At 38.5% G+C, this 14,274-nt stretch overlaps 1 protein-coding gene across 1 annotated transcript in view; it reads left to right on the top strand.

Annotated features, from left to right (window-relative positions):
- SLC7A11 (solute carrier family 7 member 11) overlaps positions 1 to 14,274 on the top strand; it is an 86,956-nt gene that overhangs the window by 54,427 nt on the left and 18,255 nt on the right. The window contains exons 7-10 of the mRNA XM_027567367.1: positions 8,741 to 8,864; positions 10,781 to 10,884; positions 11,627 to 11,723; positions 13,481 to 13,630. Of these exons, the coding sequence (XP_027423168.1) occupies positions 8,741 to 8,864; positions 10,781 to 10,884; positions 11,627 to 11,723; positions 13,481 to 13,630 (475 nt within the window). The remainder of the gene's footprint in view (positions 1 to 8,740; positions 8,865 to 10,780; positions 10,885 to 11,626; positions 11,724 to 13,480; positions 13,631 to 14,274) is intronic.

Here is a 14,274-nt window from a genome sequence, read left to right as displayed (position 1 = left end):
ACTATGCCAAAGTGGGTATATTTATTTTACATCACCTTGTTCTTAGCCTAAGAGTATATTTATTAAACATTGCATTATCTTATTATGTGTCCTTGGTCAAAAAAAGGCAATTATACATTGATCTCAATTATACTGATTGATTTCAATTATACATTGAAGTGCAGGGGATATTATATTTCAAAAGAGTGAATAATGGGGTCTATGTTTGCTCTGTTTCTGGGAAGTTGGAAGAATAATAGAATTTTCACTATTCTAACTTTTTCAAATGTTTTAATTTATTCTCATGTGGGACATCATTTTAAAGACTTTATGTCATATACTAGTCTCTTACAAAACAAAAGACATAAGATAAAAATTAATGAGGACCCATTTTGTCTCATATAAATTAATTCACTGAGATCGACAAAAAGTCTTGATAAAATGAAGTCCTTCATTCTCTTATTAGTTACGGTAATGCTAGCTGCTTTAACAAATGAGCCACAGATTTTCAGTGGCTCTTAACAATCGAAAGTTCAAATTTTTTTTTAATTTTATTTTTTAACTTTACAATATTGTATTGGTTTTGCCATATATCAACATGAATCCGCCACAGGTATACACGTCATTTAATTTTTAAATCATGTAACAGTTCACCGTTGGTGTCCCTGGCTGCGGGTGGATTTTATTCCACGTATTGGTTCTGTGGCCCAGATTCCTTCTTCCGCATTGTGGTTTTGCCTCTGTGTAGATCCTCTGCAACTAGGGAAGTAGGGGTGGAGTGCAGGGGTGAACAAGGCAACCCACTCTTAACCACCTTGTCTGCAATTGCCACATCAGTCGACATGGATGAATGAGCCACACTCCCACCTAGATACTGGAGAGTCTGGGAAATGTCCATCTAGATAGCTGCTTCGCAGGAATACTTTGGAAAGAAGAACACAGAATTGTGAAGAGTAGTTCATTTACTCAGCCATATGTATCTGAGGCCTTCCCTGATAGCTCAGTTCGTAAAAAATCCGCCCACATTGCAGGAGATCCTAGTTCGATTGCTGGGTTGGGAAGATCCACAGGAGAGGGGATAGCTATGCACTCCAGTATTCTTGGGCTTCCCTTGTTGCTCAGCTGATAAAGAATCTGCCTGCAATGCAGGAGACATGGGTTTGATCCCTGGGTTGGGAAGATCCCCTGGAGAAGGGAAAGGCCACCCACTCCAGTATTCTGGCCTGGAGTTGGACACGACCAAACAATTCTCACTTTCACTTTATGCATCTGAATCTCAGGAACTTGCTTATTTTGAAAAAATGGTTTGTATCACCTTAGAGTACTTTACACAAAATCCCAAGGAAAATATAACATTTTAAAAAGTATAGTGTAAAAACAATATAACAAAAATAAGGATTGAACATTAGTGTGAAATATAATTTATTGTTATTAAAATATTTTATCTTCTGATTTATTTACTTGCTAACATTTTATCAAAAACCAATTTTGTTTCTATTTTTGTGCACTCAAACTTTCCTACTAATATCTCTACATTCATCCATGATAAATATGGATAACTGTAATACATCTGGAAGACACACTCTAAATCTTGAGAAAATAAGAAAAAATGAGATGCAGACAATGCAAATTTTTTGTGCATATGAAATTCAAGCAAATGAAAATTTACTCTCAAGCTATTTACATTTTGCTGAATAATTTTATTTAGGCATGAATTTATTCTAATAGTGGGATAAAAAATCAAGTGTTGTTAGGGCTGAAAATGCTTATACTAATGCTTCTGATTGCTTATTACCCTGTTTCTGAATTATAAGTTTCTACTTTAGTTCATTTTTCTGAGCGGTTTTGCTGCACTTTTCTCTCTCTCATGTATCTGTGTACATTGTTCCTTGAGCCTCCTTGAGCCTGCAGTCTTTTAATCTGTTTCTGTTCATTTCTTACATCTCCCTACAGGTTTCTCTATCTTCTTTTTGTTTATGGAGTTCTTCATCTGTGGACAATGGAAAATGGTGAGATTTAGATTAGACATTAGTGGTAATGAAATTTACAGCGTCTCAGTGAAAATACCCGTAACTTTGCCAGAGTGCAGTTAAGAAGCAGAGGGCAGGTGTTTAATGCTTGAAGTCAGTGGGATCACTGTGTACCTTAATGTGACAATCTGCTTGTCACATCACTGTGTTCAGCCTTGGCCCAGAAATTGTCATTAAGTTAGAATGTGAACCGTGGACCTCTAAGAATGTTTCTAAATAGCTTTATTGAATGTATTCTTCCTCTTGCTCCATTTTCTCCTTTCAGTGACAACCCTCACCTTCTTCCCAACTGTCTCCTCAAGTGCAGTTCTCTTGTAGTGTTATTAACAGTCCAGTTCCCACTCGCGGTGTATAACTAGAGATATGATAGCACTAAATAACAATGAGACAAAATCACTGAAAACATATAAAGCAATTCATCAGAGTCCAGTCATCTGTAATCTAACTGTTTCAAGTCTGGAAAACAATCCAAGAACTCTTCTTTGTAATACAGTCCCTGCTGGAAACATCAGAAATCACCTAGCCAGATATTACATTTCCATTCTAGAGGGCATCTCTGGAGAGTTTGAGATGAGCAAGAAACAGGGAAATTATGTAAAAATGTATGAAAGAAGAATCACATGAATGAAAAAATATAGATTTCCTTTGATATATACTATTATTTATCTTTTGGTTTGTAACATATTTGGAGTGAGATAAAATTAACAGTAGTGGTAATAAAATAAACTGAATAATTCTTCAAAATTAAATTGGTGGATCAAAAAGGGATTAGTAAGACATGCTTGAGTCACTTCTGGGTCAGATCTAGAGAAAGGTTTTCAAGGTTTCCTCAGGGTCCTTATAAAGAAAATGGGAAATATGTATGATTCTAAAATAAGTACTCAGAAGCAAAAAAGTATTTATAATATTAAATATTTTGTGTTGACATCAGTCATGGCTTTTTTTCAGTTATATAGAAACAGTTTACTAAAAATTTTAAAATTCTGTGAAAAATCCCATTTTCCTTTTTATTTGTATCTCATATTAAGAAGTTTGCTGTTTTCATGCCCTTTTCTTTAATTTTTATTTTTAAAATTTTTAATTGGAGGATAATTGGTTTACAATGCTGTGTTGGTGTCTGCCATACAACAACGTGAATCAGCTCTAAGCATGCATATGTCCCTTCCCTCTTGAATTTCCCTTCCATCCCCCAACCCCACCCCACCCTCTAGGCTGTTACAGAGCATCAGCACCAGGTTGAGCTCCCTGTGTTATGTAGCAACACTTAGCTTCCCACTAAGTGGAAAGTACTTAGCTGCTCAGTCCTGTCCGACTCTGTAACTCCATGGACTGTAGCCAGGCTCCTCTCTCCATGGGGTTTTCCAGACATGAATACTGAAGTGGGTTGCCATTTCCTTCTCTAGAGGATCTTCTCCACCCAGGGATAGAATCTGTGTCTCCTGTGTTGCCTGCATTGCAGACTGATTCTTTACCCACCAAGCCATTGGGGGAGCCCCAGCTTCCCACTAGTTATCTATTTTGCTTATGCTAATGTTCTTGCCCTTCTTAATTTCTCTTTTTTCCCCTCCCTGCTTCCTCCTGAATGCCAAATACTTGCATTAAAATATTAATGATTTTTAAATTAAAAAAATGTGAAGAATCAAGCACTTCTCTTAGAAGTTTCCAGTATACACAAGAGTAGGTTTTAGCAGAACTGTCATCATGCCCAGTTCATGGCTCAAAGACAATTTTAGATGCCTGGGGACCAAGGAGTTTTGTGGTCCCTAGTGGGTATATCCACAGAGGAACGTATGAAACTTACTTTCATTCACAGAAATCTCAGAAGATTTTATGCCATTTATAAAACAGCTTTAGAAATATCCAGAAATTCAAGTGATTACAGAATTACTCAGATGTCTGAATATCAGAAATCTTTGTGACCTTCAGGTTCCTCAGCTCTGAAGAATCAAGCTAGGTTTGTTAATTCTGTTTTTGTGGCAGGAGTCTTTTTAGCCAATATGAAGCTGGAAACAATGATCATTTTTGATGCTCAATCATATAGATGCAAAGTGTATTAAAAATGCATCCCATGCTGCATCATTTGTGATGATTAAATGCATAGTAAAATATACTTGGCTTAAAATGTGTCACATGGTAACATTAGAAGATATCAGCCTTCTGATCTTTGTATTATAAATAGAGTATGTGTTTGTCAGCATGTAAAAATCCTAGGAACTTTGTACCTAGAGTTCAGGTAAGCACAAAGCAGACATGTTATCCTGGATGAGATAAACTCCATGAATGTGGAACTTAGCATTGGAAGATCTAGGTTCAGATCCAGCTCTCACGCTTACTACTTTTGTGACCTTGGCCTGTCAAGTCGTGTAACCTCTCTGAGCCTTGATTCCCTTGTTTGAAAATACAAACAAGGGAAAATTGTTTGAAAATTGCCTCCTGTTTCAGTGAGTTTTGGATTTTGTCATTTGTTCATATTCTATTTTATTTCACAAAGGATATGATATGCCATGTGTGTATTTGGAGATAAAATGTATTTGCCAGCACTTTGTAGATTATGCAAATATAATCTACCTGCCATTCCTATTGGGATTATTTAAATTTCTGAGGAAGCCTACCCCTAGAATGAGAGTGCTTCTAAGCAGATGTTCCAGAGACCTCCATTTAATAATTTCTGATAAAATAAACATTTATCCATGTGTTACATAGACCAGTTACAGATGCCAATTTAAAATAAGCCTACAACAAAAGACTATCCAAGACCTTTTAATTGGAGACTATTTTCAATTAATAAAAATATCAGATTCTCACTTAATTCTTCCCATTAATACATAATTGAAAAGACTATATCCATCTGTCTGTCGACCTGTGTATATAGTTTGTTGTTTATTGTTGTTATTTAGTTTCTAAGTCTTGTCTGACTCTTTGCAACCCCTTGGACTGCAGCCCACCAGGCTCCTAGTCCATAGGAATCTCCAGGCAAGAATACTGGAGTGGGTTGCCATATCCTCCTCAGGGGATCTTCCTGATCCAGGGATCAAACCCCTGTCTCCTGCATTGGCAGGCAGATTCTTTATCACTGCCATACCTGGGAAGCCAGGTATATAGATAGATATGACAAAAAAGCTCTTAAGGATTAAGTCTCTTTTCCCAATACTATCTTTCTAATAATTAGTATATTGTTAATCATTAAAAAAATGCACAAACATTTGAGAGAGTATAAGTCATAGGTGCAAATCATTTTTATTCAGCTTAAAGACAATGCTTTTGTTGCATTTACAATTGATGCATAGCCCACAGTAACACAGGGGCTTTGAAATATCAGTGGCCTACCAGTTCCCTTGATTCCTTTTGTTATCATATGCCATTTGCCTTAATCTTGGGTACTAACTGTGCTTATCTGCCCTCTGCATCTAAAGCCTCCAGAAAGATTGCTTCTGCATGGCCTAAGAGCTTTTATCAGCTCACCCAGTGGCTCTTAGGCTTTGCTGCTTGAAATCCAGGAGTTACGCACATGGTGCCAAGCCCTTCTGAACAAATGAACTGTTCTTGGTAAATGATCGCTGTTTATGCCAAGGCAGCCACAACCTCCTCTCCTTCCCTTTGTGAAAGTGAAATGGAACCTTAAGGACAGAAGCTAGTGGCTATCTGGCCTCATCCTCTCCAATTCCCATGGCTTAATTTTACCTCAAGAGGAATTACTGGGCTTATTGTGAATTGCTGCAAGTTTAGACCCTTTTCCTCTTTTATCCTATAGTTTAAACTCCTTTGATTTTTTTCCCCCACTCTGGTATCTATACAGTGTTTTTGGCTGATAGTAAAACTGTTAATAATCTATTTAAAATTATCTGATGTGTATGCTTACTTTTCCTCCTTTTCTGTAAGAGTTGTCTAGGGAAGTTTATTGAGTGAGCTTTTGTTGTTTTTAAATTAAGGAGGAACCAGTATTTCCTAAATATTGAGATTTTTGAAAACATTTCCTTGACATTATAGTTCACATAAGACAGAAACACTGAAGTATAGCTCTTAAGAACTATAATGTTTCATAATTTACAAAAATCCTGGAATAAGTCTTTTCCTTTCCTTCATACTACATGAAACTGCATTTTCAGTGAATACATGAAGAATACAGCCATGATAAGAGCTTTCCAATGAACATTATACATATTCAATAGTTATGATTTCTCTGAAAATTGAGTTTGAAGACCCACATCCATGAGAGAGAGTTTTCTTTAGTGGTTTTAAGTGCTTTGACTTCAAGATAGGCTAGATCTGTGGCTGAATTCTGAGGTTCTACTTATCAGCTGTGTATCCTGAACAGTTCTTTAAACTAAGACTTCATTTACTCATATATAAAATGGTGATGATGCTCCTAAATAACAGAATTTTCCAAGGATAAAATGAGACAAATATGTAAAGTAGAGGGTACATAGCAGAGTTGCTGCTGTTGTTTTTGTTATTGACAAGTTGAGGAAGGAAAAAAAGAAAGGGAAACTAACCTGGAAACTTCAATTTTTTTTAAGATCCCTTCTGCTGGAGTCAGTTTAGAAATCCCCCCTCAGAAAGACCATAATCTCTGGGCAGGAAACAGGGAGGTTGCCTTGGGAGGCTAGGTTCTCTGCTGGGAGAGCCACCATCAAATTTCAGACTCACTCCTCTCTGCTCTGTGGCAGCATCACGTGATTGACAGTACTACCTGTCCTGGACGGGTTAGGTGACTTCACTGCACTGAACAATAAATCACTTCACTTTTAATTAGTAGAGCCTTCGCATTTCTTAATCCTCTTGCGAGGAATCTCTAGAAAGTCTCTCCCTCTCTGCTTCCCTCCTCCACAGAAAGAACTCAGAACCCTATTTGGGATGTTATAGAAGCTTAGGGATTCAAATTTAAAGAAATACAGTGAGTGATTGAAAAGCTGCCTGTTCACCTTCTTGCTCAGCTGCTTCCGCCTTTGCGTTGATCTGCCACCTGTCTTTCAAAGAAACAGGCATCCTTGTGTGCTAAGTCACTTCAGTTGTGTCCAACTCTTGGCGACCCCATGGACTGTAGCCTGCCAGGATCCTCTTACATGGGATTCTCCAGGCAAGATTACTGGAGTGCCCTCCTCCAGGGGATCTTCCCCACCCTAGGATCAAACCCATACCTCTTATATCTCCTGTATTGGAAGGCAGGTTCTTTACCACTAGTGCCGCCAGGGAAGTACCCAAAGAAACAGGATTCATCTTTAATTTGCCCTGTGCCATTTACCCCTCTGTTTTGTATTGGCCCAGTGATTTCCTTTGCTTACACTTAGCATTTATCAATCACAACGAGCAATGAGTGTTATGGTGTGAACAGCAAATTCCATAGGACCCTCTTCACGCTGGGGAAGTGGAATATCTGCTCCTTTCCTGTTAGGATGCCAGGATTTTAGAGGTCAGTGTGTTTCCCCATTGAGGCTTAAGGCTTTGGGGATCAGTGGAAGTGTCAGGCTCCAAGCGCCGTAATGAATGGCAGTTGCTGACTGGCTGGGTTTGCCTGTTCTCAACAGGGGATAGAGAATTCAGTGTAATGAGCTGGGACTTCGTGTGCTCAACACACCCAGCTTGGGGAGTGAGGCAGGCTGTGCCTTTTTTCCTTCCTGTTTTCAGAACTGTATTTTCATCTTGGAAGAAATTATATGGAGGTCTTCATTAGTGGCATCCAGCAGGGTTAAGGCTCCATGAGGGCTGATAAGTTCTATGGCTAAAAAAAACCCCATCAGCCTTTGTGCAGGGAGCTGAAGGTTTAAGTTGCTTGAACCGGAAAGAGTCTGAAGAGGTGATTATGTTAAGCAAGTAATGTGTATCGGTAACATGGAATCAAATTATTAGGGTCAGTAACTTCCTGACTTTCCAAGTGCATTAAATGAAGACATAACATTGCATTTGTGCCGGATACTTCATGATGCTGCGTGGTGTCAGTGCTGTCCGGTCATATGTACTTCACAGCATGTCACCTCTAATTTCATGGGATTATCTGTGCTATGGCTTTAATAGATACTCATGATCTTGAGCTTCCTTTGAACTCACAGCAGGGCAGTGCAAAGCCATTATTGGAAGCACTTTTAGGCTTTTTGTGTTATGTACAAAATTATTATTGCCATCATTTAGAAAGGTAGATACCTCCTGTTCCCGTGCTTCCAATACTGTACACTTATTTGATGGCAAGGAGAATTACTGAAGGGGAAAACACTGAATGCAAAATACCTTTTTGGAAACTAGTTTTAGAAAGGTTGTCAAGCCAAGTGAATTAGTATTTGAAAGGCATTTGAAAGGCCAGTGGATCTCAAAGTGTGGTACCCTGGCCAGCAGCATCAGAATCACCCAGGGAGGTGTTACAGATGCAAATCCTCCTGAATCAGAACTTCTTGAGGTGGGCTCAGCAATCTGTGTTCCAACAGACGGTCCAGGTGATGCACGCTCAAGTGTGGGAAACACTGCTCTAAGATCTATGGAGTAAAAGAATGGGACAGACCCATATGTTCTGGGGCAGAGCTGTAGGCAAGACAAATGTAGTATCTCCCCTCGTGGCCCTTATTAAATTACAAAGGACTATGTGGTACTTCACCCAGATGAAGTGTTTATACATACCCAACAGAGCCTGTAATTATCCATACTGTTTTATTTTTTGCTTTGAACGAGCCTGTTATTTTCTTTGGTCTCAGAGAAATGACTAACAAAAGATGACTAATAAGCAATTCCTTTGTGCATTTCAGAACCATCCCCCTTGCGATATGTATATCCATGGCCATTGTCACTGTTGGCTACGTGCTAACAAACGTGGCCTACTTCACAACCATTAGTGCCGAGGAACTGATGCTTTCAAATGCAGTGGCGGTGGTAAGTCTAAGTGGGGCTAATGCCGGTTTGAATTTAGGCTAATGAATTGATGCAGTTTTAGAGTAGTTCCCTCCAGTGGAAAGTGTTTTGGTAATTTAGTAATTTTTTTGAACTGAATGATAATGAATATTTTAAAAATTTAGGACATACCTTAGCGTATTCCATTTAACTAAATTAAAGCTATAGCTACAGCCGTAGCCATTGATACAACTACAATCCTATACAATTTCTGTATTATTAATTTCATGTAAAATATGTCCACATATACCGGCTTGAAAACACATTTCCACATACACATTGAATAGAAGGCATTATTCTTCCAATGTGTCTTTAAGTACAGGTGGGCAGTTACTGAATTTAAATGAATTCATTTTGGGGATATGCAAATTGCAATTTATTCTGTACTCTTTCCTGTTTAGACAGTTTTTAAATGCTAACTTAAAATCTTTTCCCCAAAGTGTCACTTTAGAATTTCCAAATAGACCATATGCATTTGTTTTTTTTTCCTAGTATATACATCCTTTTGAATACTAGCTCCTAGGATATTATTAATTTGGGGAAATAGAGTTATTCAAAGTTAAACAGATGTCATTTTTATTGTACTTCTCAGAATATCACAGAAGCTAATGTGTATTTTAACTCCTAAAGAAGTGGATACTTATAATTTCACAGCATTTTCCAAAATTTATTTGACTTCAAGACCATCTTTTGCTTCCAGAGGTCATGTTAGGGGACTGTTCTTCTGTGGCACAGACTTTTTGGTATAAAAACTTAGCTAGTAAGAGAGCGCTCATTCATGACCTTGTAACAATGAAGGGTGGAAAAAAAGAACTTTCCACCACTAGATGTCGGTTCCTTTTAAAATAGTCACTATTACCTCATAATAATCATCCGCAGGGAACATCCACAGGGAACAAATTATCCCATTTCGTGAACCTATGTACGAGTTCACTGTATTAAAGAAGACTTTGCCCACTGCTGTAACTTCTACCAGACAACCAAATGCACAGAGCTTTCTGATGTCAGGTCGTCATCTCGTCTTACTAGACAAAGGGCAGCACTTAGTCTCCGAGCGTAATGTGGTCCATTAATTACATAGCGCCAGCTGCTCAAGGACAAGTAAAGAATCCCACATCTTTTTCTTTTTTTAAAATATATCCTTCATGAAAATCTGCAGTCTTGCACATGCCATAGAATAAAAGGAAATGTCATAAACTTCGCTTCTCTTTTATATTTTCTGTGACTTGATTCCCTCAGACTTGTATTGGTATTCTAAGCTTTTAATAAGAAACTACAGAAGGAATTGGCAGATACCTGAGAGAGTGGGATTGACTTGATAAACAGAGATGCAGCTGATGTGATTTTTCCGGGGCAGAAGATTTTCAGAACTGTTCTTATCCATGATACACATATTAAGTCATCACTTATTTTTCATCACACTTCTAAGTCATAACTCTAGGATTGGTATATGAAATAAGTATCTGCAGCACTTCTCAGTCTTCCTTTGTACTTCACTATAAACATGTGGCTTTCCAGACTAAAGAGAAGGTATCATACAGAAGGATTTCTGTCTCCAAAAGGAGAAATTCTAAATTGAGCTTTTTTTTTTTTTACTTCCCAGAGTCAGAGACAATAGATATCATAGTTGATAGATTTGATAAATGGATCACTGCTTTTTGAAGGTAGAGGAAAGATGCTTGTTTAGACCGTTGTCCACAGTTTTGTAGCAAGCAAGGCTACCTGCCTTTGATTATTATCCTAAGAGGTTAGTCTGACCCTAACCCAAAAGAAGGATTGTAAAACACACACGTGTCACCAGGTGAACAGAGAGTCATGGAGCGAGTTTGGCCTAAACTGTTTCATTTTATTCTACTTTCTGGCAAAGCATTAATTTGCTCCCTTCTGCCGTTCACTAGACCTTTTCTGAGCGGCTCCTGGGAAATTTCTCATTAGCAGTTCCGATCTTTGTTGCCCTCTCCTGCTTTGGTTCCATGAATGGTGGTGTGTTTGCTGTCTCCAGGTGAGTAGTTCAAGCATTTCTAGAAAAGCATTTCTGTTTTTGAGATGGGATGTGATAAGGATAAGTTTAAGAAGAAAAGAAATAGCGCCTCCAGACTTGTTGCTTTTAAAGGGACACGCGAGATTGAAATCTTCCTCAGCACGTCCTTCTCTGTCCATTAGAGGGCACTGCTTGTCTGCTCATAGCCTACTCTGAAGCCAGGCATCAAGGGTTTTTTTTTTTTTTTTTTTGGATGTATGTCTATAACAACAGCTTTTTATTTCTAGTAATAAAATCTTTGGTTTCTCTAAAGAAAAGGTGACAAGAAAAAAAAGTAAAGTCATAGACACAAGAAATCATCATCCCACCATCTGCAATCCCTTTTGTTCTGTTTCATCTAGAAATCCTTTTTGATTTAATATGAAAACCCAGTCAGATAAATATGAATGTTTGGTGTATGTGTGTATGTTGTGTTGGATTGACAGCACACAGGTAATAATAGGAATCTAGAACTAAATCCCCACCAGCTTATGTATATGGGGGCAGAGCTGTACTAAATCGGATGTTGCTATTGTTTCTCCTCAAGGAATCATATTTTGGCAGATATTTATAAAATTCAAAATTTGATTTCTCATAATGTACTCTACTTTAAAAAGCAAAACCTAAGTAATCACCATTTGGTGCAAAGAAGGTGCAAGTTTTCTCTTAGCTTTCTGGATTTTCCCCCTTGGAAATGATCAATTATACATTTTTCTCCCATCAGGTTATTCTATGTTGCATCCCGGGAGGGTCACCTTCCAGAAATCCTCTCCATGATTCACATCCGGAAGCACACTCCTCTGCCAGCTGTTATTGTTTTGGTAATGCATATTAACATGTGTATCTAGATATAGCCTCAAAGGACAGGTTAGTAAGGAGAATTTCTTTCTGTCCTCATTCATCTCTAAATTGGCTCTCTTTGTATCATGGTGGAGTTAGAGAGGCAGGATGCTTTCCACTGCTTCCCTTTATCCAGTATGCTGTGCTGTGCTTAGTCGCTCAGTTGTGTCCAACTCTTTGCGACCCCATGGACTGTAGCCCTCCAGGCTCCTCTGTTCATGGGGATTCTCCAGGCAAGAATACAGGAGTGGGTTCCATGACCTTCTCCAGGGGATCTTCCCAACGCAGGGATTGAACCCAGGTCTCCCACATTGTAGGCGGATTCTTTACCATCTGAGCCATCAGAGAAGTTCAAGAACACTGGAGTGGGTAGCCTATCCCTTCTCCAGGGGATCTTCCTCACCCAGGAATGGAACCGGGGTCTCCTGCATTGTAGGCAAATTCTTTATCAGTTCTGATGCACTTTTGATGCTTTGGAGCAATAACCAAATCACTTCTCTTTCACCTTTGTAAAAATTTGTGAAATGGAAGGGAAATGATTACCTGGGCTTTTGTCAATGACTTAGAGCCTCAGCAGAAAATGGTATAGAGTAAAAAGTCCCAATTCTATTGAAAGTGGAGCTAAAAGCTACAGTCCCCAAATATCCAGATGTCTCATCAGAGGCCCCATATGATGAAATGCATACAAATTTATAGAAAAAGTCGATGAAATCCTAGACACTGCAGTGATTTTGTGCTTAAAAGTGAGACTTTTGAGGGCAGCCTAAAGGGAAAAAAATAAAAGCACCACAATTTAAACTTGAGCTGTAGGATTCTTTAAGCAGAGAAAAGTATTTGCAAAATGTGGGATACAGAAGACTGTGGAAGGTGTGCAAGTCCGCAAATCCTCATTGGCAATGTTATATTCCTTTTTATTTACTATTTTGTAACATTTTTCTCTGGTGGAATCTGCTGTCAGGACCACCATAGAATGCATTGATACACCTTTTTTTTTTTTTTCTCTCCATGAATTTCATTTGTTTCAAAATGTCTCCTTGAAATTTCTTTGTCAATATGTTTACTCTCTGTGTGGCATCTGGATGTTTACGTCACTTTGGGAACAGAATGTATTTATTCTGTGAAGAGGGTTTTTTCCCCTTTAAGCTTCTGCTATCAGTCATGCCGTCCTTGGTATGTGCAGCTGGAGAGACTTGCTATGCTGATCTCTGCGCTTCATTCTTTTCTGTGGTCTTGAGGGTCATACGTGGCAGGCACATGGGGAAAGGAAGTGTGGGGGAAAGAAAGGTCATGTTTTGCATTCAGGAGACCACACAGTCACCCCGTGGCTGTCTCTCCTGTGTGTGCACAGCCAGGAGCTCACCAGACACCATTCACAGAGCTTTCTGTAAATGTTTGTATTGGATGCGCTTCTAATTTTTATTGTTAGTTATTAACCATCGCTGCCCTCTGGATCTTTAAATTTTGAGTTATTGAGTGTCCTGTGTTTTACTCTTGGAAAACACATTCTCTTAATGAAAAACAATGAAAAATAACACATCAATGTATGTGTGTATGTAGGAGTAAAGAGTAAGATATAGCTAGGAGGGTAGTGGAGTATAGATTTTAATCATGATGCTAGTTAATCAGTAGAAATAGTCATTTGGAAAATACAATAATATTGTGTAGTGATGTTATTGCTTGTCATCATGTTTGTTCCCTTTTAACTCACTGAGTGTGATTTTTCTCTTCCTTCCCCCAGCACCCTTTGACAATGATAATGCTCTTCTCTGGAGACCTCTACAGTCTTCTGAATTTCCTCAGTTTTGCCAGGTGGCTTTTTATTGGGCTGGCAGTTGCTGGGCTGATTTATCTTCGATACAAACGCCCAGATATGCATCGTCCTTTCAAGGTAACCTCAGCAATCTTCATGGGTTTACATAAATCTTCCTCCTAATATCTGGTCCTCTCTCTGTCATAACTTGATGATGAGGAGCTTGGGCAGAGGGCAGAATCCTCTAAAATAAAACGTTTAACTCTTGCAGGTAATGCCTTCATATGGGATTTATTTTAGTTTGGAAAAATTGTTGATTAGTTTGTTTGTGATGTACTGAGCTTTGTATGTCGCACTTTTGAAAAGGAGTATTAACATTAAATGGTCGTTACATTGATTTTTCATCAATGTGCCTAATCTGATACATTCAAAGTATAGACTACTCTTTTATGCTGAATAGTTGTGGACAATCATGCGGAGAAAGAGTGAGGCAGATACATATGGAATCATCACTAATTAATACTCTAAAAAGGAATTATTGTCATTTAATAACTAAATCATGTCTGACTCTTTGTGATCCCATGGACTGTAGCCCGCCAGGCTCCTCTGTCCATGGGATTTTCCAGGCAAGAATACTGGAGTGGGATGCCATTTCCTTCTCCAGAGGGTCTTCCAAACCAAGGATCAAAACTGCTTCTCTTGCATCTCCTGCATTGGCAGGCCAATTATTTAGCACTAGCACTACTAGGGAAGCCTCCAAAAAGGATGCTGCTTTTCAAAAA

Source organism: Bos indicus x Bos taurus, chromosome 17, assembly GCF_003369695.1.
Source record: "Bos indicus x Bos taurus breed Angus x Brahman F1 hybrid chromosome 17, Bos_hybrid_MaternalHap_v2.0, whole genome shotgun sequence".
NCBI classification, from domain to species: Eukaryota; Metazoa; Chordata; class Mammalia; order Artiodactyla; family Bovidae; genus Bos; species Bos indicus x Bos taurus.
This window is presented reverse-complemented; position numbering and strand designations above follow the sequence as displayed.